This window comes from Piliocolobus tephrosceles, chromosome 8 (assembly GCF_002776525.5).
Source record: "Piliocolobus tephrosceles isolate RC106 chromosome 8, ASM277652v3, whole genome shotgun sequence".
Classification (NCBI taxonomy): Eukaryota; Metazoa; Chordata; class Mammalia; order Primates; family Cercopithecidae; genus Piliocolobus; species Piliocolobus tephrosceles.
In genome coordinates this window covers 7,721,936-7,745,781 of record NC_045441.1, presented here as the reverse complement: position 1 = coordinate 7,745,781, position 23,846 = coordinate 7,721,936, and the positions used below count along the sequence as shown (strand labels likewise).

General features: G+C 44.4%; 1 protein-coding gene across 13 annotated transcripts in view; it reads right to left on the bottom strand.

Moving 5' to 3' along the window:
- TRRAP (transformation/transcription domain associated protein) overlaps positions 1 to 23,846 on the bottom strand; it is a 134,880-nt gene that overhangs the window by 67,064 nt on the left and 43,970 nt on the right. For 7 of the 13 annotated variants that reach the window (XM_023192015.1, XM_023192008.1, XM_023192010.1 and 4 more), the window contains 11 exons: positions 21,553 to 21,704; positions 19,454 to 19,653; positions 16,915 to 17,132; positions 16,282 to 16,479; positions 15,450 to 15,710; positions 13,659 to 13,820; positions 11,365 to 11,461; positions 9,760 to 9,881; positions 9,225 to 9,395; positions 3,817 to 3,885; positions 1,034 to 1,087 (listed from right to left, as the gene is read on the bottom strand). In XM_023192015.1, coding sequence (XP_023047783.1) covers positions 1,034 to 1,087; positions 3,817 to 3,885; positions 9,225 to 9,395; positions 9,760 to 9,881; positions 11,365 to 11,461; positions 13,659 to 13,820; positions 15,450 to 15,710; positions 16,282 to 16,479; positions 16,915 to 17,132; positions 19,454 to 19,653; positions 21,553 to 21,704 — 1,704 coding nt within the window. The remainder of the gene's footprint in view (positions 1 to 1,033; positions 1,088 to 3,816; positions 3,886 to 9,224; positions 9,396 to 9,759; positions 9,882 to 11,364; positions 11,462 to 13,658; positions 13,821 to 15,449; positions 15,711 to 16,281; positions 16,480 to 16,914; positions 17,133 to 19,453; positions 19,654 to 21,552; positions 21,705 to 23,846) is intronic. The other 6 variants (XM_023192017.1, XM_023192014.1, XM_023192021.1 and 3 more) reach the window with 2 other exon arrangements.

The following is a 23,846-nucleotide window of genomic DNA, read 5'->3' as shown; positions in this document are numbered from 1 at the left end:
AGTGCATGTGTGCTGTGTGTGCATGTATGGGGTGAGTGCATGTGTGGTGTGTGTGTGTACATGTGTGGTGTGTGTGCATGTGTGGTGTGAGTGCATGTGTGTTGTGTGTGCATGTGTGGTGTGAGTGCATGTGTGCTGTGTGTGCATGTATGGGGTGAGTGCATGTGTGGGGTGTGTGTGTGTGTACATGTGTGGTGTGTGTGCATGTGTGGTGTGAGTGCATGTGTGTTGTGTGTGCATGTGTGGTGTGAGAGCATGTGTGGTGTGTGTCCATGTGTGGTGTGAGTGCATCAGTGTGTGTGCATGTGTGGTGTGAATGCACTGGTGGTGTGAGCGCACGTGTGATGTGAACGCACGTGTGGTGTGTGCGCACGTGTGGTGTGAGTGCACGTGTGGTGTGAGTGCATGTGTGATGTGTATGCACGCAAGAGAGAGATGAAGGGGACTGGGTGGGTGAGTGGGACGGGCTGTGAGGGTTTAAATTCAGGGCAGTCAGTAGTGTGAAAGAACATGTAATTCCTTCCACTTCTGGCAGGTACAATATACTCTATGTGAGTTTCCTCTCAGGAGGTTGCTAGCTATGTGTATTCAGATGGAGGTTATGAACACAAAATCTAATTCAATTTTAAGTATAACTGAGACATTGCAATTCTCACATGAACTTAAGAGTCTTGCTTAAAACGTCCTAATAGAAAACATGCTTGGCATTGGACAGTTCACAGCAATGATACTGATACAACTCTGCCACAGACAGACAATACAGGTCACTGCACTCAAGGGCACAACGCACTCTGTCCAGTACAGAACCACGACACAGCTAACGAGTCACAGCAAAACCAGCAACGACAACAACCCCCTCCTGTAGCTCCGCTCAAGTTCTCACCTCTACCCCTTCCATGGCAGGCTGAACCAAAACAAAAATTACAGCATGAAAAAAGGCAACAGAAAGGTAAAAAGAAAAGAAAAGAAAAGGAAAGGTAAACTGTTCTTCACATTGCAAGTCAGAAACTGACTGTTAATAGGTTGTTCTCACCTCAAACTGACAGAATGGAGACAAGGGACATCTCCCGCACTCGGAAATGCTTTCCTGAGGATGGGGAGGAAAATCATCTTTTTTCTATTTATGTTATTTACATAGAAACTTCCCATATACTCAAACACAGTAAGGGTTATTGGGGTTAACAAGACAGTAAAGACACAAATTATCAGAAAGCAAACAGTAATTAACAAATGCTCAACAGCAAAAAGCACACCTTCACCTTCAAGGTCAAAACACAGCCCTTCTGACAGAGAGCGTCTAACAGTGGACTTCTTCCCTACAGCACGTTTTCAAAACACAGCTTCAGGATTCTTGTGAAAGGGGAAAAACTGGAAGACCTTGTTGTATGCAAGCACATTTTAAAAAAGTCTTTTGTAGAGTGAACAATTCAAATTTTATATGAAGTGCTAAGATAATAACAAAAACCTCTTTCCCGGCTATAGTCAAAGAGGTCCAGGTGGTTTAGGCCATGACCACAAACCATGAACAGCTGGGTTATCATGTAAAGTGAAGGACAGTCTTCCTAAAACTGGCTCTGTGTGTGGGTGTGTGTGTGCACGTACTATGTGTGCACATGCAGAGAACAGGCGTACCAGGTGGTCATGCATTCTCCCCTGTAAGCTTGCGGTTAAAAAGGAAAGCTTCCTAAACACAGTGATGGGGCAGAGTTCTGATCACAGCGGTATCCAAAGCTTCATGGCACGCCAGGCACAGTCGCTCACGCCTGTAATCCCAGCACTTTGGGAGGCCAAAGCAGGTGGATCACCTGAGGTCAGGAGTTCAAGACCAGCCTGGCCAACCAAGTGAACCCCAGTCTCTACTAAAAATACAAAAATAAGCCGGATGTGGTGGCAGGTGCCTGTAATCCCAGCTACTTGGGAGGCCGAGGCAGGAGAATTGCTTGAACCCAGGAGGCGGAGGCTGCAGTGAGCCAAGACTGTGCTATTGCACTCCAGCCTGGGTGACAGAGGCTCCATCACAAAAAAAAAAAAAAAAAAAAAAAAGGCTCGAGGGCAGCTTTTACTTATTTCTTTAGTCAACTGTCTAGCATATCTTCAATGGTAGTGTCTCAACAGAACAACGTCATTTGGGGATGCTACCAAACAGGAACAAACTACTCTCCAAGATTAAAATGTGATCAGAATTCAGGAGCTGAATGGCGGCCTGGCCCCGGGCTTAGGTGATGAAGCCGCAGCCGTGTTGGTTGTCTCTGGGCCCCCAAACAGCATAGCCTCTGAGTTTCAGACAAGCGGCCAACCTCACGGAGCGGGACCCTCCTCGGATGGTTAGGTAATATAATCACAGTATAAAAATGTTCCAGGAGGAGCTCAAGGACTTCCCAGTATCCACGACTCCATCCCCTCTACAACGGCACCCCCACCTCCAAATAATCTGCTACAAACTTTTATGAAATCTTTTATTATTTTTTCAACTAGGTCAAGTTAAGGATTTCATATTAAATCTTTTTGATTCAAATGAGGTTGTTCATCTACCCACTAGGTTTTTTTAAATGTTTATTCTAGAACTGACTGAGTTCCAGAAAAGTAACAGCTTACTATAAAAACAAATATAAAATGTAAAGCAAAAATACCTAACAGAGGAGAGAGGGAGAGCAGCAGAGACACCTGCACCTCATCCCAGGAGCCTGGGCTCATTAACATACTCTGCTCTCCTCCATGAAGAGTGTCTGATTCTCTTCTGCATATATAAATAGCAAACCTTCAACAGGATCATGCGTGGCATATCACTTCTTTAAAAAGTTTGAAATCCTGGTTTAGTTTTGCTTACTTGGCTGTTTAGAAGCGGTAGGAAACAAGACTTACATAAACAAAACACCTTGATACACAATGGTCAAAACAAAGCATAATAAAGCCAGAAAAGAAAAATCCAAGTTGGGATGGAACACATCCAGCAAAGGCACACGAGGACAAAAAGCCACGTTAATTATGCCTCTGAAGAACTATGAGGAAGTCCCTAATAGGAACACTGTTGTCAAGCTTCACTGGGGATTATGAAACCCATGGAAAAGGCAATTCCACTGCGAGGACATCAAGTTAAAAACAAAAACTGTAAAAAATAAACATATACAAATAATATTAGATTTAAAAGAGCAGAAAGCATGCATTCTTAAGAGACAAAGTCTTTAATGACCCACATCAGACACTTTAAGATTTAGCTGAAGCGGTTTTCCTTTAAAACCATACAAATGTGCTTTGAAGGGTCAGTCATATAACTGGACAAACAATTGGGGTGGATGACGCAGACCTTGAAAACACACGTGCCGGTATTTATGGGATTCCTTCTTACATTCCCCTGAAGGCTTTAAGTCCTAAAAAATCTCCAGTTGGTTTTATCAGGCAATAATGATTAAACACATTTACTGACCACCCCATGATGGAAAGCGATGGAAACAATAGCTGAGGAACGCACCACCATGTAAACAGCGGCTGCCAAGGACAGGCTAGAAAATCCGCTGTTTAAAGCAGAGCTGGTAAAATTGAAATACTAACATTCAAGCCCCCCAGAATTCTCAACGGAAAAGTCATATTAAAGTGAACCAAAGGGGAGATTTAAAGAAACATAAAAAGGAATGTTCAGCAATTAAGAGAAAGACAGGCAAAACAGAATACCAATCAAATGTGTTTAACAATTTACAAGGACTATAATCACGTCAAACTAGATTTCTGACCCGCATTTTAATGAAAGCACTGTCCCGGCATTAGCAATGACCCAGCATGGCGGCTGGTGCCCTTCCCAGAAACAAACAAGTCACTCACGTTTCCGTCGCTCCTCTGGCCCCCTTTGTGGGTGATCACCACCACTTCCATCCACTTGCGCAGATGTTGCTGTTGGAAAAACACATCCTGAGACACAACTTCCTCACAGAGGTGCATTCCACTTCCAAAGTATTGCTCTCTGGTGGAAACTCCTATGTAATCATTCATTTCCATCATGGTTAGTGTGAGAACTGCAATGTTTCCATTATTAAAACAGCGCAACCATCTAACTATTGATGAGAATAATTGGCATTTGTTCATGTTTCAAAATAAAAAGGCTAACTTGCTCTGACACAGAAGGAAACGCTCTTGACTCCTGGGTGTTCCAATACCAGGCCCTGCCATTTTACTTCCTGTTAACTTGTTTCCCAGCTGTTTACTGAGTGCTTGGAAGTGTCGGCTCCCACACTGAGTGTTACAGTAGAGAGAGACGTGAGCGGCCGACCTCATCCCTGTCCTGATGCCCCTCTCCTTGTGAAGCCCGTGGTCTGATGGGGAAAAAGGTAAACATAAAGGTGCCTGCTCTGTGTAGCTACAATTACAGTGTTGTAAGAGGAAGACAGGAACCAGCTCTGATGAGAGAGGGGGTCGGGGTCCTCCTGCTGAGGACAGCACTCGGAAAAGGCAGGAAAGCCAGAAGCAGAGGGGCAGAGAGAAGAGGAGGACAAAGGCCCTGACAGCACAGAAGGAATGGCGGCCACAGCAGCTGGGGAGCAGTGGGCACAATGGGGACCCTCGGGAAGGGGCTGGTGAGATAGATATGGACCCCATTTGGTCAGGGACTGCAAATGAGTGCCACAGGGCCGCAATTCCCTCTGCAGAATGAGGGCCATGCTTCAGCAAGGGACTCTGCATTTAAAAGTATGGGAAGAGACCCCCGACTTTAGCTTAACTCAGGCACCTGGTAGCCAAGCTCCAGCCTCTGTGTCCAGCAAAACCAGGCAGACAAATGCCCAGGATTTAAAGCTAAAACCACAACAAGAGCATTCGATAACAGTTGCATCTTTAATATCCTGCGTTGTTCAAACCTGCCCTTCAGAACACCGATGTCCTACAGGAAGTTAGCAAGTTGCTTTAAAAAGGTTTCCATGGTAAAACAGGAATGGGGAACAATGGTTTGGACACCTAAACACTCCATTCTAAGACAAGCCTTCTCTGAGCCTTTAACATCCTTACAGTCCATGTCAAACTTGGAGAGGCTGCATTTCCCAACCTTACGTAGCCAACAAACTGGTTTCATGAAACACCGCCATCGTGCAGTCAATATTCCCGGGAACACTGGCATTGAGAAATGCATACAATAATACACATTTCTTCAAAGCACTAAACATTTTACCAACAACGTTCCCTAAAGGATATTAATCACCAGAACAGAAATTCATGCACCCTACTCCTTACCAGAATGGCTCCTTACACAAAGATATAAATGAGAGTAACAGAATTAAAGGGATACACAACAGCCAGCCACATCACCATTCTTTTTTCCCAAAGGAATAAAATGACACTAATGGGTATATAAAATTCATCTTTAGCTTGGTGAGGAAATTATTCAAGCCAACCAACCACATGGCCAGGTCCGGTAGCTCACTCCTGTAATCTCAGCACTTTGGGAGGTGTGCAGATCGATTGAGGCCAGGAGTTTTAGACCAGCCTGGCCAACATGGTGTGATCCTGTCTCTACTAAAAATGCAAAAACTAGCCGGGCATGGTGGCACGTGCCCATAATCCCAGCTGCTCAGGAGGCTGAGGTGGGAGGATTGCTTGAACCCAAGAGGTGGAGGCTGCAGTGAGCTATGATCACACCACCGCACTTCAGCTTGGGAGACAGAGCAAGACCCTGTCTCAATAAACAAACAGAAAAAACAACTAACCACATAAAAGACTTAATAATCATATGTCAAGTAGTTCAATCTTAAGGAAACTGAATATCATATGCAAAAGAATGAAGTTGGACCCTTATCTAATGCTATATACAAGAAAGAACTCAAAATGGGCCAAAGACCTAAATGTAAGAGCTAAAACTCTAAAACTCTTAAGGAAAGGTCAATTTTCAGGGTTGTTTCCATGAACGCCCACCCTAAAAGTAAGCTGCCTTAGCTCTTAAAATACTGCTGAAGGGGCCGGGCGCGGTGGCTCAAGCCTGTAACCCCAGCACTTTGGGAGGCCGAGACGGGCGGATCACGAGGTCAGGAGATCGAGACCATCCTGGCTAACACGGTGAAACCCCATCTCTACTAAAAAATACAAAAAACTAGCCGGGCGAGGTGGCGGGCGCCTGTAGTCCCAGCTACTTGGGAGGCCGAGGCAGGAGAATGGCGTAAACCCAGGAGGCGGAGCTTGCAGTGAGCTGAGATCCGGCCACTGCAGTCCAGCCTGGGAGACAGAGTGAGACTCCATCTCAAAAAAAAAATACTGCTGAAGGCTTGAGCTAGTAAACTCAAAGGCTTCTGAGGGAAAACAAGAGCTCCAGCAGTGACTGAACATGGTTCTGAAGAACATGACTAAGTAGGGACCAGTGTGTCCCTTACCACTGCCTGTGGCAGAGCCCAGCAGGCGGGTGTAATTCAGGAAGACCTCCGCCACTAAGTGCAAAGGCACCGTCAACGTTAAGTCCAGGCGGGACTCAGTCCAGGGGGGTGCTGGATGAAAACATCTGGATGGAGACTCCTCCAGCTTGAACCACTCAGAGAGCAGAAAACGGAGGAAAAAATTCACCTAAACGAACCATTAACACAAAACCCATGTGATGTATTTTAGGCGGAAAGACCATTGGCCTTGGTCAGAAACTACAGACGTTAAGGCACTTGTCCTCATATTGCACCAAAATAAAATCTTTGTAACAATGTTCACTGAGTGATTTCCCAGCTCACAGCAGATTTGAAGGATTAGACTAGAGATTAAACATAAACAGGCTGGGCCAGGTGCAGTGGTTCACATGAGGTCAGGAGTTCAAGACCAGCTTGGCCAACATGATGAAACCCCATCTCTACCAAAAATACAGGCGTGGTAGCAGGCGCCTGTAATCCCAGCTACTCGGGAGGCTGAGACAGGAGAATCACTTGAGCCCAGGAGGCAGAGGTTCCAGTGACCCGAGATCACGCCACTGCACTCCAGCCTGGGTGACAGAGTGAGACTCTCTCTCATAAACAAACAGACAAACAGGCCAGGCGCAGTGGCTCACATCTGTAATCCCTGCATTTTGGGAGGTCGAGGCAGGTGAATCATTTGAGGTCAGAAGTTCAAAACCAGCCTGCCCAACACAGTGAAACCCAGCCTGCACTAAAAATAAAAAAATGACCTGGGTGTGGTGGCAGACGCCTGTAATCCCAGTTACTTGGGAGGCTGAGGCAGGAGAATCACTTGAACCTGGGAGGCAGAGGTAGCAATGAGACAAGATTACACCACTGCACTCCAGCCTAGGCAACAGAGCCATACTCTGCCTCAAAAATAAAAATAAACAAACCAAAGCTGCCTCAGGCAAGCATACAACGGCAGCAAAAAATGACAGACGACTTTTCAAGAGGAGACATACACAAAAGCATTAGGACATTTGGACACATGCACAGAGCTCATGGGCCTCATGTGTGAAAGCACCTCAGCGGTAACACATGATGTAACTTTATATATTTATTTTAGCCACTCTTGTGAATATATGGAATATATGCAAACTGATAGGTATGTATGTGTATTACATATATTTGGAAGCTTAAGGAGAAAGTCTCCAATTTGGAACATTCACTTCCATATTATACTTTTTCAATTATAATGTATTACTAGGGCACAACTTACAATTTCAGTGTTTGGGTCATTATTCATTATTTAGGTACTTGTAGATATGAAGAAACTAACATATAGATGAGGTAAAAAGCTATGTGTCTTTCATATATATTTCTCTACATTCTGCATGTAAATACAACGTATCTATGCACTGTGATACATTGTATAAACTCCTGTTTATAGCTGGGGAAAGGTATACCAAAAAGAAAAAAGTAGCTCCAGTATCTTAAAATGTCAAATGGTCAAACGCCACTTAGGAAACATAAACATGAAAAATACATTCATGTTTGCAGTGGTGGGTCATGAAATCCTGTTTATTATATATAAATCCATTTACCAGAAGCAAAACTGAATGCAAAAGAAAGCTAATAGATGATATCCTCCATCCACTTACATTGCAATTTTAAACACTGTCAAATGGGTTTTTTTCCTGTATAATTATTTCTCTGGTAATTCTAAAAACCCAAAGGACTTCTGATATTCTTACAAAAGACTGTATGAAAGAAGGCACACTTACCTATTTTGTAGGAGTGTCTATTGGTAAAAAAATTTTTGGAGAGCAATTTGACAAGGTGTTAAAAGATTAAAATGCATACATTCTTTTGATCTAGAAATTCTACCACTAGAAATGTGCACCACAGATAAACACATGTGAAATTATGAACAAGTTTTTCAGTGCATCATGGGATATAATGAAAAGGCTGGGAACAATCTAAATGTTCACCAGTGAGGCCATGGCTAAAATAAATTATGGCAAGGCCATGTCATGAGGTACTATGCAGCCATAAAGCAGAATGGAGTACTTCAGGTACTGATATGAAATGATGGGTGTTACATGGGAAAAGCAAGGACTGTGTATATATATATTGTACCTCCTTTTATAGGAAAAAACATATATACATACATCCTCTTACATATATAAAACATCTCTAAAAGGATACACAACAAAGTCTTAACCCTGGCTGTCTCAGGGAGGGATCTGGGTAGCTGGAGGACAGGGTGGGAGGGAGGGATATACTTTCTGCAGTATATCCTTTACACCTTTTCAATTTTAAGCCATCTGAATGCATTATTTATTTTACTTTATTTTATTTATTTATTTTTTTTTGAGGCAGGGTCTTGCTCTGTCACCCAGACTGGGGTGCAGGGATGCCATCTCAGCTCATGCAACCTTTGCCTCCCATGCTCCGGCGATCCTCCCACCTCAGCCTCCGAGCCAGGAAGCTGGGACCACAGGCAAGTGCCACGAGGCTTGGCTAATTTTTTTTTTTTTTTTTTTGAGATGGAATTTCACTCATTGCCCATGCTGGAGTGCAGTGGCACAGTCTTGGCTCACTGCGACCTCTGTCTCCCAGATTCAAGCGATTCTCCTGCCTCAGCCTCCCTAGTAGTTGGGATTACAGATGCGTGCCACCACACCAGGCTAATTTTTGTATTTTTAGTAGAGACAGGTTTCATCATGTTGGCCAGTCTGGTCTCGAACTCCTGACTGCAGGCGATCTACCCACCTCGGCCTCCCAAAGTGTTGGGACTACAGGCGTGAGCCACTGTGCCCATCTGCATTATTTATTTTTAAAATAATTTAACCTTTTTAAAGTTAATTATAGAGTGTTTAAATGCATTTGGCTTACCATCATCTGATCACAAAATTTATCATTGAAGGAATTTGGGAAGAGCCTCGTGACCGAAGTCAGGCGATTCACAACATTCAGTGTCAAGCTCCGGTAATCTCCCAGCATCATCAGCAAAGGTCGCATATGTGTGTGGATTTGATCGACTTCTATGGTAGCACCTTCTAAAAACTATTAGAAAAGTTGTAAAGAAAAATAGACAACTGTGGACACTTCATAATAGAACAGAAGTCATCTTCAACCTTAGTTTCCATTCTCCCTCAGGAAGATGGAATATTAGTCATATACTGTCTTTCAGAAATTCACGATGAAATGAAGAAGACTTATCTTCACTGTTTAATATTTTTAAAAATTCAGTATGACTATGAAACAGGTATATTCTTATTACAGCTTAATGTGTAATAACCACATGCATAAAGCTTTTTAGGCATATACTGTTTATATAGCAATAAACAGGAAGAACTCAACACAGAGCGCGTGCGCGCACGCGCGCACACACACACACACACACACACACACACACACACACACTCACCTTTCTCATACAGGCTTCTCCGGCCTCCTGGAGCTCACTATTGGTGGAATTCAGGGCTTTGAAGAGTGCAGCTATGATTTTCTCCCTGGACTGAGGAAGGTAATTGCAGGCAGCAAGTGCATCTTCAGGAAGAGAAATCAAGACAATTTCATTATTAACTGGAAAGATACCCAAATAATTTTCTTCTCTATATTTATTTATTATTATTATTTGGTAGAGAAGGTATCTTGCTATGTTGCCCAGGTTGACCTCCAACTCCTGGCCTCAAGGGATTCTCCTGCCCTGGCCTCCCCAAGTGCTAGGATTACAGGTGTGAGCCACTGCCCCGGCTGAATTTTCTTTCCTAAAGGCTCCTACCAACCAACAAAAAATATGAACCACGAGCCCTCTTTCCTAGTGTTTGGCCTTGAGAAAGACAAAAGTACACATGGTCTTCCATCCTCATGTTAAGTATAATCTAAGAGTGAAGTCTAGCCTGCCAGAAAAGCCATGATAAATCTGACATCTCCAGATAAGAAGAAGGCTTGAGGGGGAAGTAAAGACACCCACTGACACCCCTATTTCAGGACACCTTCACGGGGTAATGGGGTGACTGGCCCCAGGGCAGTCCCATCTGAACAAGGCTGATGGCATGGCCTCTGGCCCTCCGGTGACAGGCAATGCAGGGGACAGACACACACAGTCCAGCCCTTCTTCACTACCCAGGTTTGAGGTTGAAAGGCTTTAAGACTTTCAAAAGGCAAATATTCTTAAGGAAGGAGACACACCTCAATCTTCTATGTTAGGTGACAGGTAACATTCATTCTAGCAAAAGTAGCACCCACAATGGCTAACGGGAAGGAGGTGCAGCAGAGGTCCCCAAAGAAGGGACCTCAAGAGAAGAAGAAAGCTGCCTGTCATCCCCGGTCCCCCTGCCGGCTTTGGCTTGCACTGTGTGGAACACTCCACCCCCATCTTCTAGCTCAGGTATTATGGTCTGCCGCTCAGCTCTCCAACTCTAACTCAAGGAAGATTCTGGAAATATTTTATTAAGAGCATAAAAATCAACAAAGCAAGAGACAATCAACTAAAAAAGTTTGCATTGGGCATTTATATTCACTCCCCACAAGAGAGAAAATGACTGTTTCTATGTTGGTCAGTACAGATCTGGTCTATTTTCCATCATTCCTGTGCTTGACAATGATAACTGAGGTTTCCCAATGAAAACCTAGAGACTGCAGGATGAACAAATGCTTGAGTCATTAAAAAGCTTTTAAGGCTGTCGTGTCCCTTACTATATATACACTCTGATTCTGATCGAAATGGCACCATATGCCTGATACGACAATCCTTTTAAACCAGAACGTCTGATTCATAAAACAACAACAGACTTTACTATAAAGCACAAAATTACTTCAATCCTAACAACACATATAATTTTATGGCACCTCATTATACACATTATACAATTTGATAAACATACAAAAATAATTTTTTGATCCCATCTTAAAAAGACTACAAAAAGTCATAAAAATTAACAACAACAGGCCACTTTTGTTTTCTATAGACCTCCTCTGTGGTCAGTCTCCTTTCACTTTTATACCCTGTAGATTTTCATTAACTTACTTAATGCCGCAATTCGCAAAGGTACGAGCGACGGAAGGCTTTTATAACAGGGCAGCTTTGTTAAAGCTGAATCTTCAGCCTCACACAAATTCAACAGCTGCAAAAGATAAAACAATTTCATTTAGCCCACTCTTCCTGTGAAGACATAATAACCTTGCAAATAACAGAGCACAGCAATTTTCCACACGCACAGCCACACAATTAACAACTGACAAACTAAGCTCAAATCCTCAAGATTTTAATTATCAAAGTATGACCAAGACTCTTTAAGGCAAAACTCAGTTTACTTCATTAGTGAAAAGAATTCTTAGGCACTTTCTCACCCACTCTGATACCACGATATCTTTTTCTCACCCACTCTGATACCATCATGTTTTTTTCCCCTCAAAACAGGGGGTCACTTTATCTAACTGCAAAACCCATGATGGCGGGGCTGTCTCCTCCTGGTTCAGATTAGCCTCCCCGGGGCCACGGGCAAGTGTTCAAGAAACAGATGGGCTATAATTCAAATATTTGAGTGAACGCACTTTTTTTTCTTTTCAAGTACAGAAATGCGTAAAGTAAGAAGCTGAACAGCACTGGGAATTCCAGTGACTATCCTTCCAGACATTTTACCACACAACTAGATACTTCTGTATCTATTATCTAAGTAACAGACATGGTGTTCTATCACTATTTCCCCCTTCTCTTCATTCACATCCTGGAAAACTAGTATAGGCTTTGACCATTTTTTCCTCCTTAAAAGATTCCAACCTGGTAAAAGATTTAAAACAGCAGAAAAGGATACACAGTGAAAAGCACTTTAAGTCACCCACCCCATTCCACTGCCCAGAGGAAACCACTGTTGCTAGGGCCTTATATGACCTCCAAAAATACTCTCCTCACATATAAGGGCATGTGTGTATATATGTGTGCAGGTATGGAGAGAATGCGTGTATATATGTGTGCAGGTAACGGACAGAGAAGTCAACTACAAAACAAAACCCCAACACAGCCACACAGTATCACCTGGGAAGCTTTCAGACAGTGGATTCCCAGGTCTCACCCAAATCTACTGAACCTGAATCTCCAGGGAAAGGACTCGAGTCCATGCTTTTCAAAAGATCCGCACGTGTTCTGATGCAGCCAGGCACTGACAGACATCTGGAAAACCAGTTTCATGCCCTCAATACTGCCAGGCTCTGGTCTTAAGTGCAGTGAGGAGTTTTCCATGCAGGCTAAAATACATCTGTCTCTAGATCAGTCAAGGGAAGTTATGCATTTCCTAAAGGTCTTGACCTTCTGTCAAGCCCAAATAAGGTGTAAAGATCAGAGCCAGACCATATGATCCTATAACCATATGTCCAAGCAAAAACAGGACCTTAAAACGTCAAGAAGTAAATTTTCATATCCAGAAATTCAGACAGTGTGGACCTGGAAGAATTTGCTTTCTTCTGATTTTTGCCACGGTATACTCTGACAATGCCTCTGCATGTATGATTCATGTCCCAAAAAATTTTAAATTTTATCCAATCACCAGACCATTACTGTATTCTAAAGACGTTGCTTATAATTTGGCAACATCCACAGTTTCATTCCTGTTTGTCAGTCTAACATCACCCCACACTGGAACGTTTACAGTGACAAATACTCATAAGATGCATAAGATGCCGTCTGCCAGGGTCCGTGCTTGGGTCAAGGGGCAAATCAAGTCCACCAAAAAAATGAGAACCCAGCTGGACAGTGCAGTGATTAGGAACCATGCTCTAAATAACAGTCCTGTCTAAATTCAGGACTGCCCCGCGGCTTTGGATAATCAGCAAACTCTAAGCCTCAGTTTCCACACCTTCAAAATGAGAACAAACAGCTCAACCCCTACACTTCAGCGGGTGCTGTCAGAACTTAGGACACTCGTGCGATGTTCTCAACAGCGCATGGCACGTTTCAGTGATTAATGAATGCAATAAGGCACTTGCACTGGGCCAGTTGATCTAAGAGTGATTAAAGCAACTGGGTGCAGCTTCATCTTTAAAGTACAACCTTGAGGCCCTAAATTCAAACAAGGGTTCCTGTTGGGGCTAACAGAGTTCTGAGAACTCAGAAGACATCAGCATCTCTGCTGGCCATACCTCCCTTCCGCCCGAGCCCAGACGCAACATACCTGCTCAGGTTGCTGTGCCAGGTGTCAGCGGGTTACCTGCAGGTCCCTGCCCGAGCCTTCTCTGAATGCTGCCTGACCAGTCTTCACGTACAAAGACAGGCTAGCAGACACACGTCATCACCATCCACACCACTCCGCACCACCACCCCCCTACCTCTGTGTAGAACACCTTATGCTCCACCACGTTAAGGTCCATTGTGAAGAGCCTGGGCTGCAGCGTGGTACAGAACGTGTTCCCTTCCATCAGGCCAATTTGCGCATTGGCAGGCTGGTGTCGGAGTAGGTGCTTCTTAGGGGGGACCATATCCTGCAGGACCTGGGGAAGCCAAGGAGGAGGCACCACTCACCAGCTGCCCCTTGGGACACAATCACTTTTTAAAAATTTGAAAACCGTGTGTGAGATCCAAAGTTATTACAGATATCTCCTCACTAGGGAAGGGGAGATACATTTCATGTGCAAAACCCGGGTCGTGGAGAGGCATATAAGATATGTTAGTTCCTAAAGCTACAGGGTAATCTCTCTCTCCTTAAAAATAAAAATTAAAAAAAAAAAAAAACCAAAACAAAAAACAAAACCACAACAAAACAAGAATAAAACTACCAGACTGTGCCATAGCCTCAGGAACGCGGCCTTCTACTCTCTTGACTCTAACGATCACTGATACAGCCATAACTAGAAGTACACTGTTTTTTGCAAATCTCAAGTCATAAAGAGCAGGCACAAGGGTAGAGCTAGCCCTCTATGTCTGTGGTTCTGCATCCTCACATGATGCTTCCAAGCGAGGAGAAAACATACTTGAGGGAAAAATAAATAAAAAATAACATGACAACGAAAAACAAATAAACTAATAAAGCATAACTATTTACATAGCATTTACATTGTATTAGGTATTATAAGTAATCCAGAACTAATTTAAAGTATATGGGGGATTATACAAATTTTTATGTATCCATAATATTTAAGGATAGGTACAGTGGCTCACACCTGTAATCCCAGCACTTTGGTAGGCTGACTGCTCGACCCCAGGAGTTCAAGGCCAGCCTGGGCAACACAGTGAGAGCCCATCTTTACAAAAAATAGCTGGAAAAACATTTTTAAATTCAAAAGAAAAAAAAGACATTTTGGGCTGGGCAATTTCCTTAAAAAAAAGTAGTAATTTAAAAAGTTAAAAAATAGGCTGGGCGCGGTGGCTCACACCTGTAATCCCAGCACTTTGGGAGGCCGAGGCAGGCGGATCAGGAGGTGAGGAGATCGAGACCATCCTGGCTAACATGGTGAAACCCCGTCTCTACTAAAAATACAAAAAATCAGCTGGGTATGGTGGCAGGCGCCTGTAGTCCCAGCTACTTGGGAGGCTGAGGCAGAAAAATGGCATGAACTTGGGTGGCGGAGCTTGTAGTGAGCCGAGATTGTGCCACTGCACTCCAGCCTGGGCGACAGCGAGACTCTGTCTCAAAAAAAAAAAAAAAAAAAAAGTGAAAAATAATAAAAAATAAACTAGCCAGGCGTGGTGGTGTGTGTCTGTAGTCCCAGCTACTTAGGAGGCTAAGGCAGGAGGATCACTTGAGCCCAGGAGTTCGAGGCTGCAGTGAGCTAGAATCGCACTCCAGCCTGGGCAACAGAGTGATACTGTCTCAAAAAAGTAAATAAATGAAAATTTAAAAAGCATTAAAAAAGAAAAAATAAATCAATAAAGTACACAGAAGATGTGCATAAGTTACATACAAATATCACACCATTTTACATCAGAGACTTGAGCATCCCAGACCTTGGTACCCACGCAGGGTCCTGGAACCAAGGCCCCCACAGATACCAAGGGATGACTGTACTTTGCAACACGGACGCAAAATTATAAACGGAATTTCATCTCAACTCAAATTAAAAAAAAAAAAAAGTCTCAACATTCTGTTGAAATTACGTTAGTTCTGGTGACAGAAATCTCACCTCTTTGTGGGGTTCCATGATCACCGTCACACTCTTCCCAGTGACCTGGGCCAACACCTGCAGCGAATGCATGGCCTGCTTCCTCACAGTGGAGTTTGGAGAGGTGACTTCTCGAACCAAGTCGTGTGTCACATGGTGGAAAGACTTTTCCTGGGCGGCCACAATCTCTTCAGCTCTCTCCTCGTCTTTTAAAGGCGTTGCGCACCGCATCAGAAGCTGCTCCAGGGTGGTCTTTGCCATGGCAACTGCCCCATTGGAAACCTGCAAGTCAGGGACGACTTAGAATGAAAGCAGGGCGATGCCACCCACTGCGCTGTCTCCTGCACACCCATCTGCCATAAAGACTTTCACTGGGGGTCCATGCCCCTCTCGCCAGCTGCTTTAATGAAGTGACTTCACAGCACCCACTTGGTGCTTTAGTCCCGAAGTCACCTACTTGGAAAACGTGGATCCAAATGTGACCTCTGCATTCACCAGATAAGCTGGCAATGCCCATCATGTTCTACTGCTGTGAGTCACATCTGCATACACATTTAAGAATACGGCTCCTCTGGAAACAGCACATGAGAAGCGGAATTACCCTTTTCAGACACACTGAGTAAATACTTGGCCTGTAACTGTTCTTTATCAAAGCAAACAGGTAGTTGGATACCCATAGAAGACCTATGGGAGCTCTGAGCTGTCCTTTTAGCAAAAATGCTGAAATGAAATCAGAGTATCAAAATCACCACACTGCTTGGAGAGCCTATTTGCAGAAAGATGTTATACTATTCTTCAGGAAACCACCATTTCAAAAACAGCATGGTTAGGATTGGGGCTGCCCGTCACCTACCTCTCCAGTTAAGTCCATCATGACAAAGAGAAGTGCTTTCAGGAATGTCTGCTGATTCTGGAGAACCCAAGTGAGAGGCAGCCGCTCCATGAGAAACTTAATAGACACCACACCCCCCAGCTTTGCATACCACGCCTGTTCATAACAACACGCGCACAGGCGCTCCACAATGTAAGAAAACAGGGGCAGCTGGCAGGCCTGGAGAGGAAAATGAACAAACCACAACACATTACTGCAATTCTTTTTTTTTTTTTCTTTTTTTTTGAGACAGAATCACTCTTGTTGCCCAGGCTGGAGTACAATGGTGTGATCTCGGCTCACCGCAACCTCTGCCTCCCAGATTCAAGTGATTCCCCTGCCTCAGCCTCCCAAGTAGCTGGGATTATAGGCATGCGCCACCACACCTGGCTAATTTTTTTATTTTTAGTAGAGACGGGGTTTCTCCATGTTGGTCAGGCGGGTCTCGAACTCCCAACCTCAGGTGATCCGCCTGCCTTGGCCTCCCAAAGTGCTGGGATTACAGGCGTGAGCCACCGCGCCCAGCCACAGTTCTTAAACTATCAGTTTCTAGAAGGAGCACCCTCAGGTACAGACACCCTCCAAATCAGAAGACACTCCTCAACCCTTCCTTACCCTCTCCTTGGAGCCCAGGATGATACTTGCAACATCAAATATCACAGCCAGGGCCACCTCCCCGATTTTGCAAAGCTCCTTTTCTTCGTATGCCATACAAATAGCTATTGCGTCAATGAGAACCAAAGGATCCATGCCTTTCGAGCCATTTTCTTCACTGTGAAACATGGCTGTGCTGGGCTGGCTGCCCACCTGGTAGCAAGGCAGCAAGAAAGGGCCTAAAAGGAGAGAGAGGGGAGGCACGTGAGAGTTCATTTACGAGAACAGTCTTGTCCCTCAAACTGCAGAACTCCCTGATGTTTTCCTTGAAGTTAGAAACTCCATAAAAAGCAGGGCACGGTGGCTCATGCCTGTAATCCCAGCATTCTGGGAGGCCGAGGCGGGAGGATCATTTGAGCTCAGGAGTTTGAGACCAGCCTGGTCCAACATGGTGAAATCCCATCTCTACTAAAAATACAAAAATTAGCCGGGCATGGTGGTGGGCGCCTGTAATCCCAGCTACTCAGGAGGCTGAGGCAGGAGAATCACTTGAACTCAGGAGGTGGCGGTTGCAGATCACACCACTGCACCCCAGCCTGGCCAACACAGCGAGACTCCATCTCAAGATAACAAACAAACAAAAAAACTCCATAAAGCCAGCCCTGATATTTTAAGTCAACTTCTGTTAAACTGCAATCATATGTAAATTAAGTGGTCTGATATGCCTTTAGCCTATATGTTTTTCTGAATGTTTTCTATGATACGCTGTTATTTGCAGATATTTCTCAATCATAACTGAAAAATATATTAGTTCAAAATGAGAACCACAGGGGTCGGGCACAGTGGCTCATGCCACTTTTATAATCGTTTACAATTAAACAAGCCCAGTACTTTCGGAAGCCAAGGCAGAAGAATCACTTCAGGCTAGGAGTTCAAGACCAGCCTGAGCAACATAATGAGCTGCATCTCCATTAAAATTTTTTTAAAAATTAGCTGGGCGTGGTGTTACACGCCTGTAGTCCCAGCTACTCAAGAGGCTGAGGTGGGAGGATCACTTGAGCTCAGCAGGTAGAGAGGCTACAGTGAGACATGACCACACCACTGCACTCCAGCCTGGGCAACAAAGCGAGACTCTGTATCTAAAAAGCAAAACAAAACAAAAATTAAAAAATAAAGAAAACCACAATGAGGTAACCTTTTTTTAAAAAAAAAACTGTTAAATAGGCCAAGGGGCAGAGCATGGGAATGACCATGGGTTATGTTCCAGATATTCCTAACATACAACAACAAAAGCAATGGCATCCAGCTATGGCAGAGAACAGTCGGTCACAGCATTATGAGGTAATGCCTCAGAGGTACCCAGGTCCAAGGTGGAAGTTACTGAGAAGCTTAGTTTTGCCAGAAAGACAATGTTAACATAGAAGAAACACTGAGAAACAAAGCGCTAAATTGTACAGTATTGACCGGTCAGGCCAAGAAAAGTTAAAATGGAAAATTCTATGTGCTCTGCTGGTTGATCTTAAGGGTGAGGAGCTTTGAGGACACAAACTGGGCAGTGCTACTCCAGTGGGGTCTGCAGACAAACTGTGACTGGTCTGGGAGGAGATGCCAAAATTGACAGTAAGTTTTCAGAAACTTATGTAGCAACTGGCAGCGTCATTACATTTTTATTTTCTTTTTTTTTCTTTTTTTGAGACAGAGTTTTGCTCTTGTCGCCCAGGCTGGAGTGCAATGGCACCATCTCTGCTCACTGCAACCTCCACCTCCCAGGTTCAAGCGATTCTCCTGCTTCAGCCTCCTGAGTAGCTGGGATTACAGGCATGCGCCACCATGCCTGGCTAATTTTGTATTTTTAGTAGAGATGGGGTTTCTCCATGTTGGTTAGGCTGGTTTTGAACTCCCGACCTCAGGGGACCTGCCTGCCTCAGCCTCCCAAAGTGCTGGGATTATAGGTGTGAGCCACTGCGCCCAGCCATTTTTAATGTCTTTTACAAAGACATCATCTACAATGGATTGGAAATAAAAATGAACAAATACAAGTGGTCCTTCACCACCAAGAGCATGAGAGCCACTGAAGCGGAGGTGAGCAGCCGTTCCAGGCAGGAAGAACAGCAGAATAAGGATCCTGGGAGCAGAAATGGGCATCGCAGGGGAGACTGCGAGGCATGGGCTGGAGAGCAGGGAGCAGGTGATGGAGAAGTTTCTGGAGGGCAAGACTGGCCTTGGAAAACATAGGCAGAGGAAGGCGAGCAGTCAGTGTGACTACAAACGGTCTGTTTCACAGGCAGCTTGTCCAAAAGCACCTGGACACAGAAGTATTACTAAATTGGGTCTATTTTACAAACAAAACTTGGTAGGTAATAACTTTCAGGTTGACATAGCGCCCACCACTGAAATACCAATTATCAACGTAGTAAATAGAAAATTAGAAAATAAAAGCCAAAAATCAATCAGCCAAACTTAGCTTTCTCTAGAACAACAAAATGTCCTGATCAAGTTTTTAAAGCATCCAAAGAAGTCAAAGAACCAATCCCGTGCCCCACCATGCCCCCGTGCTCACCGCACTGCTGGGCGACTGCCACCATCGTATAGTGGCGGATCAAGCTGGCGACGAAGGGCAGGGCGCTGGGCCGCAGGTCCTTAATGACGGCGGACATGAAGGCGCCTGTCAGGGCCTGCTCAAACGTCTTCCGGGCTGGAGTGTCCTGGGCTTTGTAGCGATGTGAGATGATGACATTGGGGATGGTCTTTTCTGTAAAGCTGAAAGGCAAAATCAGATCTGGCATCATGACACCCAACTCCTGAGCTGATGACTCCACCAGGACTTCTTTTTAAATTTTTAATCTGCTCACTTCCCTCTCATTCAGACAGGCCTGGGTAAAGTAATTTCTCTGCTTTAATTTCAGCAATAGCTAGATGGAGTCTTGCTCTGTCAACCAGGCTGGAATACAGTGGCACAATCTTGGCTCACCACAACCTCTGCCTCCTGGGGTTCATGTGATTCTCCTGCCTCAGCCTCCCAATTAGCTGGGACCTCATGTGCCCACCACCACACTCAGCTAATCTTGTTGGTATTTTTAGTAGAGATGGAATTCCACTGTGTTGGCCAGGCTGGTCTTGATGGTCTTGAACTCCTGACCTCAGGTGACCCACACTCGGCCCCCCAAAGTGCTGGGGTTACAGCATTTCTTTTCAGGCTGTAAGTTTCCCTCTGAGTATCACTTTAGCTGCATCCTGTTTACATTTGGTCACGAATTATCATTTTCTTCGCTCTTTTTCCCTCCCCCATCCCCAATCTTCCACGGAGGAACTTTTTGTCTGAGTGAGGTTCATCCTTTAGAATGTTCTTCGCTGAAGATGTGCTGGTGGCAGATTTCTGTTTTTATCTGAAAACATCTTTATTTCATCCCTATTCATGGGTCATATTGCACCAGATATATGACTTTACACTGGCAATTCTTTTTTCAGACTAAAGGTTTATTCCACAGTTCAGTGGCTTTCATAGCTTCCAAGTGATCATTCATTTGAATGTCACCTTTTTGTTCTGCCATCTTTTAAGATTTTCCCTTTGTTTCTGATTTGTAGTTGTTTCACTATAGTCTGTCTGTATGGATTTCTTTTTATTTATCCTGCTTTGGATTCACTGAACATCTTGAATCTGCACACTAATTTTTTCATCAGTTCTGGGAAATTCGCAGTCATCATGTCCCTCTGCTTTTTTTGAGGGGTTTCAAGTAAATGATGCTACTTCCCTCTACTCTTTATGTCTCTTACTCTCTCTTGAATTTTCCATCTTCTCTCTCTCTGCATGCGTTCTGGATGAGAATTTGACAATTTCTTAAAGGTTCTCTCTCTTTTTAATTTTTTGGGCAATTTTTATAGGTTTCTATTTCTTGGAGGTATTTTCAAGTTTGTCTTTCACTAATTTAAACATTCTAAGCAAAGTTACAACCTAGTTCTGATCATCCTATAACACCTGAAGCCTGTGTGGGTCTATTTCTGCCTTCCATTGATTCTGCTGACTCTTACTCATGTTGCTTTACTTCCTGGTGCATTTGGTTACTTTGACTCCTCTCTCTTCAATGTCCTTTAAACAACTGAGCACCTACTATATACTCAGCATCATTTCTGATGCTGTGAGGAATGTGAAAATAAATAGGAAAAATCCATCCCCTGAAACTTACAATGCAGAAAAATGGTATACGTATGTTACCTCAAAAGACCATTACATTAAGATCATGCACAGTCTCAAGAGGTAAGAGCAAGATACAAACATCACATGAGAAATATCACTGTGGACTGAAAATGCAGAGGGTCCACTGCATGCATTTCAGGCGCCAGCTGCTGTGGACAGAATGGTGAGACAAAGGGAGGGAGAAGGGACCTGACCCTTGATTTCTTCATGCTGACAAACTAATGGAGGAGGTGGCAAGACACAATAAAGGCAGGCGACCACTGTGATCCCTTCTAATTCTCAAGCACCCAGTTCTCCTTTCCATTTTCTCTAAGGCCCCAAGAAGAAGGAGTAGGTAGACAATATGGCATCTGCCGGACTTAGAGGAGCCTGCTCCTAGCACCAGGAAACCTGGGAGGCCTTCTACAGTGCCAATTCCTAAAGCAGGATCCACTCAACCACAGAGAAGGAAGCGGCCGACATACTTGGGGTGTGCCAGGAGCTGGTAGAGTGCGTGCTTGTTGTCCTCCAGGCTCATCATGGCCACCAGGAAGCATTTGATCACTTCCCACGCCTGCCTCCGGTAGTAGGGCTCAGTGTTGGCGCTTTTCAGGCAGTCCAGAGCGGTTTCAATGGCCTATGACCAAGACACAAAGAAACTACAGTTTGTGCTGAAATTACATGATTGTGAAAAGCTTTCACTGAAAGCATCTGCAACACCCAGAAGAATCTTAATGCACGTTTCTAGACAGGCGCCTTAACCAACTAAGCCATGGCACCAGTCTCATGCATATTTTCTTTTGAAGAGAGCACAGTGGGCCAATACAACCTAATAGGTATTCACCTGATGAAGCTTCCAAAAGAGGTGGTGGAAGTATTATGAAATAAGGAATTGCACAGTTCAAATTAAAATGCCAAGATGGAGTGTAACAATTTCATGTTCAAATAGCCAGCCAATGGCAGATTACAGGAACTAAGTGAGCTCGGAGAGCCTCTTGCGGTAGACTTGCTGGGTTAAACCAGCTTCTGCCTCACCTACACACACTCATCAAAGTCCTAATAAGAATAATAATGAACTTTCTGCAAAGCAGACTTTCCTGTGTCTAGGTTCAAAACTGAAAGATGGCTTCCTAAGCTTTTACTAAACTCACTCTTTAAGAAAGAAAAAGGTTGACATCATTTTTTGCAGAAAGCCTACATAGCTACATGCACACAGTTTTACATTTTTATTCTATTCATTCCCATGGGGTTGACTGAGATAGTGGGGAAGACACAACCACACACAAAAGTAATCTGAAGCCTTTAACAGGCAGGACATTCACTTTAACAATAATTATGTACGTATAAATCAAATAACTAATCTTTGTTAAAAATTTACCCAGGCCCTGTGTGAGGAACCAGGAGAGGGTGACGACAGGGACAGAGGCCCTCCCCCTCCAGCCCCTGCCAGCCTTGGAGACACACAGTGCACACAAGCGTGACAACGGCTCCTTCCCGGATGAACTCCAGCTTGAGTGTCCGTGCTCTTCGGGGGTACTGAGAAACTGTCTGTGATCTGGTCAGTAACAGTCATAAATGGTGATACTTTCTAAAATTTATTTTTAAGAATCAATATAATCTATGAGCCAATTACCTTCCAAAAAACAATCAAGGACTGCCAAGTGCACCAAAAGCACAATGGTTTAATGGAAACTCACTGGCGCTTGGCTCAGCCATGCTCACCTTTCCCTTTACTGCATGGGCTCCTTCGCTATGCAGGGTGTGCTGCGGCCAGTGCCAGCAGGATGCCGTCCTGCTCAGAAAGAAAGCCCTGATGGGCACCACGGTGAGCCTCTGTAAGGGGGTCCGGACCCTTACAATCCTATCTCACACCTTTCTGCAAAACCTAATTTCTTCCAGACTTCACCTGCTTTGGGGCAAAACTACTTCTAAAGGGATTTTTTTGGGGGGTGGGAGGAGCTCTTAGTCTATACAGAGTCAAATAAAAGTCAGACGCTTTAGTTTTCACTACTAATACTAAGCTTAACAAGGACACAGCTAAACAAAGAGAATTTTATTTTAAGGAAATTACCTAAGATGTGGGAAAGTACTGCAGGCACAAGGATGTTACCATTTTCAAAAGACAGAATTTTAGCCATCCAGTTTTCTTAGGAGGAGAGTAGCATTCAATTGGAAAGCATGCGGATAAAGGTTTGGGTTAGAAGCTGAGACTGCACCTACCCTGAGGCTGGAGAGGGAACAGTGCTTCATAAGGCGGGAGTTGGGGAGGGCTGGGGAGGAGGCACAGGCTTGAGAAGTTCAGGGGACAGGCAGACTGAGATGATGACAGAAAACAACTCCAGAGTGACGCTTATCTGTACTGGCATCTCCCTCCCCAATGTTTACTCATGGACACAGAAGCCACTACATGGGCACACGTCTTCTACAGAGGTAAACACGCCCAGCGCTACGTGATTATGCAGCAGGGCAGGACGGAGTTAGCCAGAGCAAAGGGAGGGCGTTCCAGGCCACACAATGCTGGCTGAAGATCAGAACTGCAAGAGGCTCAGGACCCCAGCAGGCAGCCAGCTTACTGAAATGCCCAACTCATGCAGATCCACTCAAAGACTACAATAATATCCTTAAAAAAATACCCAATACACAACAGCTAGATGATGTCCTGCAAAGACGTGGAAACAAGTGCTGACACCATGTGGGGAAGGGCTGGGGACAGAGTCGGGGGAAATGCCAATGTGATGATGGGACGACGTTGACACAGAACTAGAACAGGGAGCAGAAA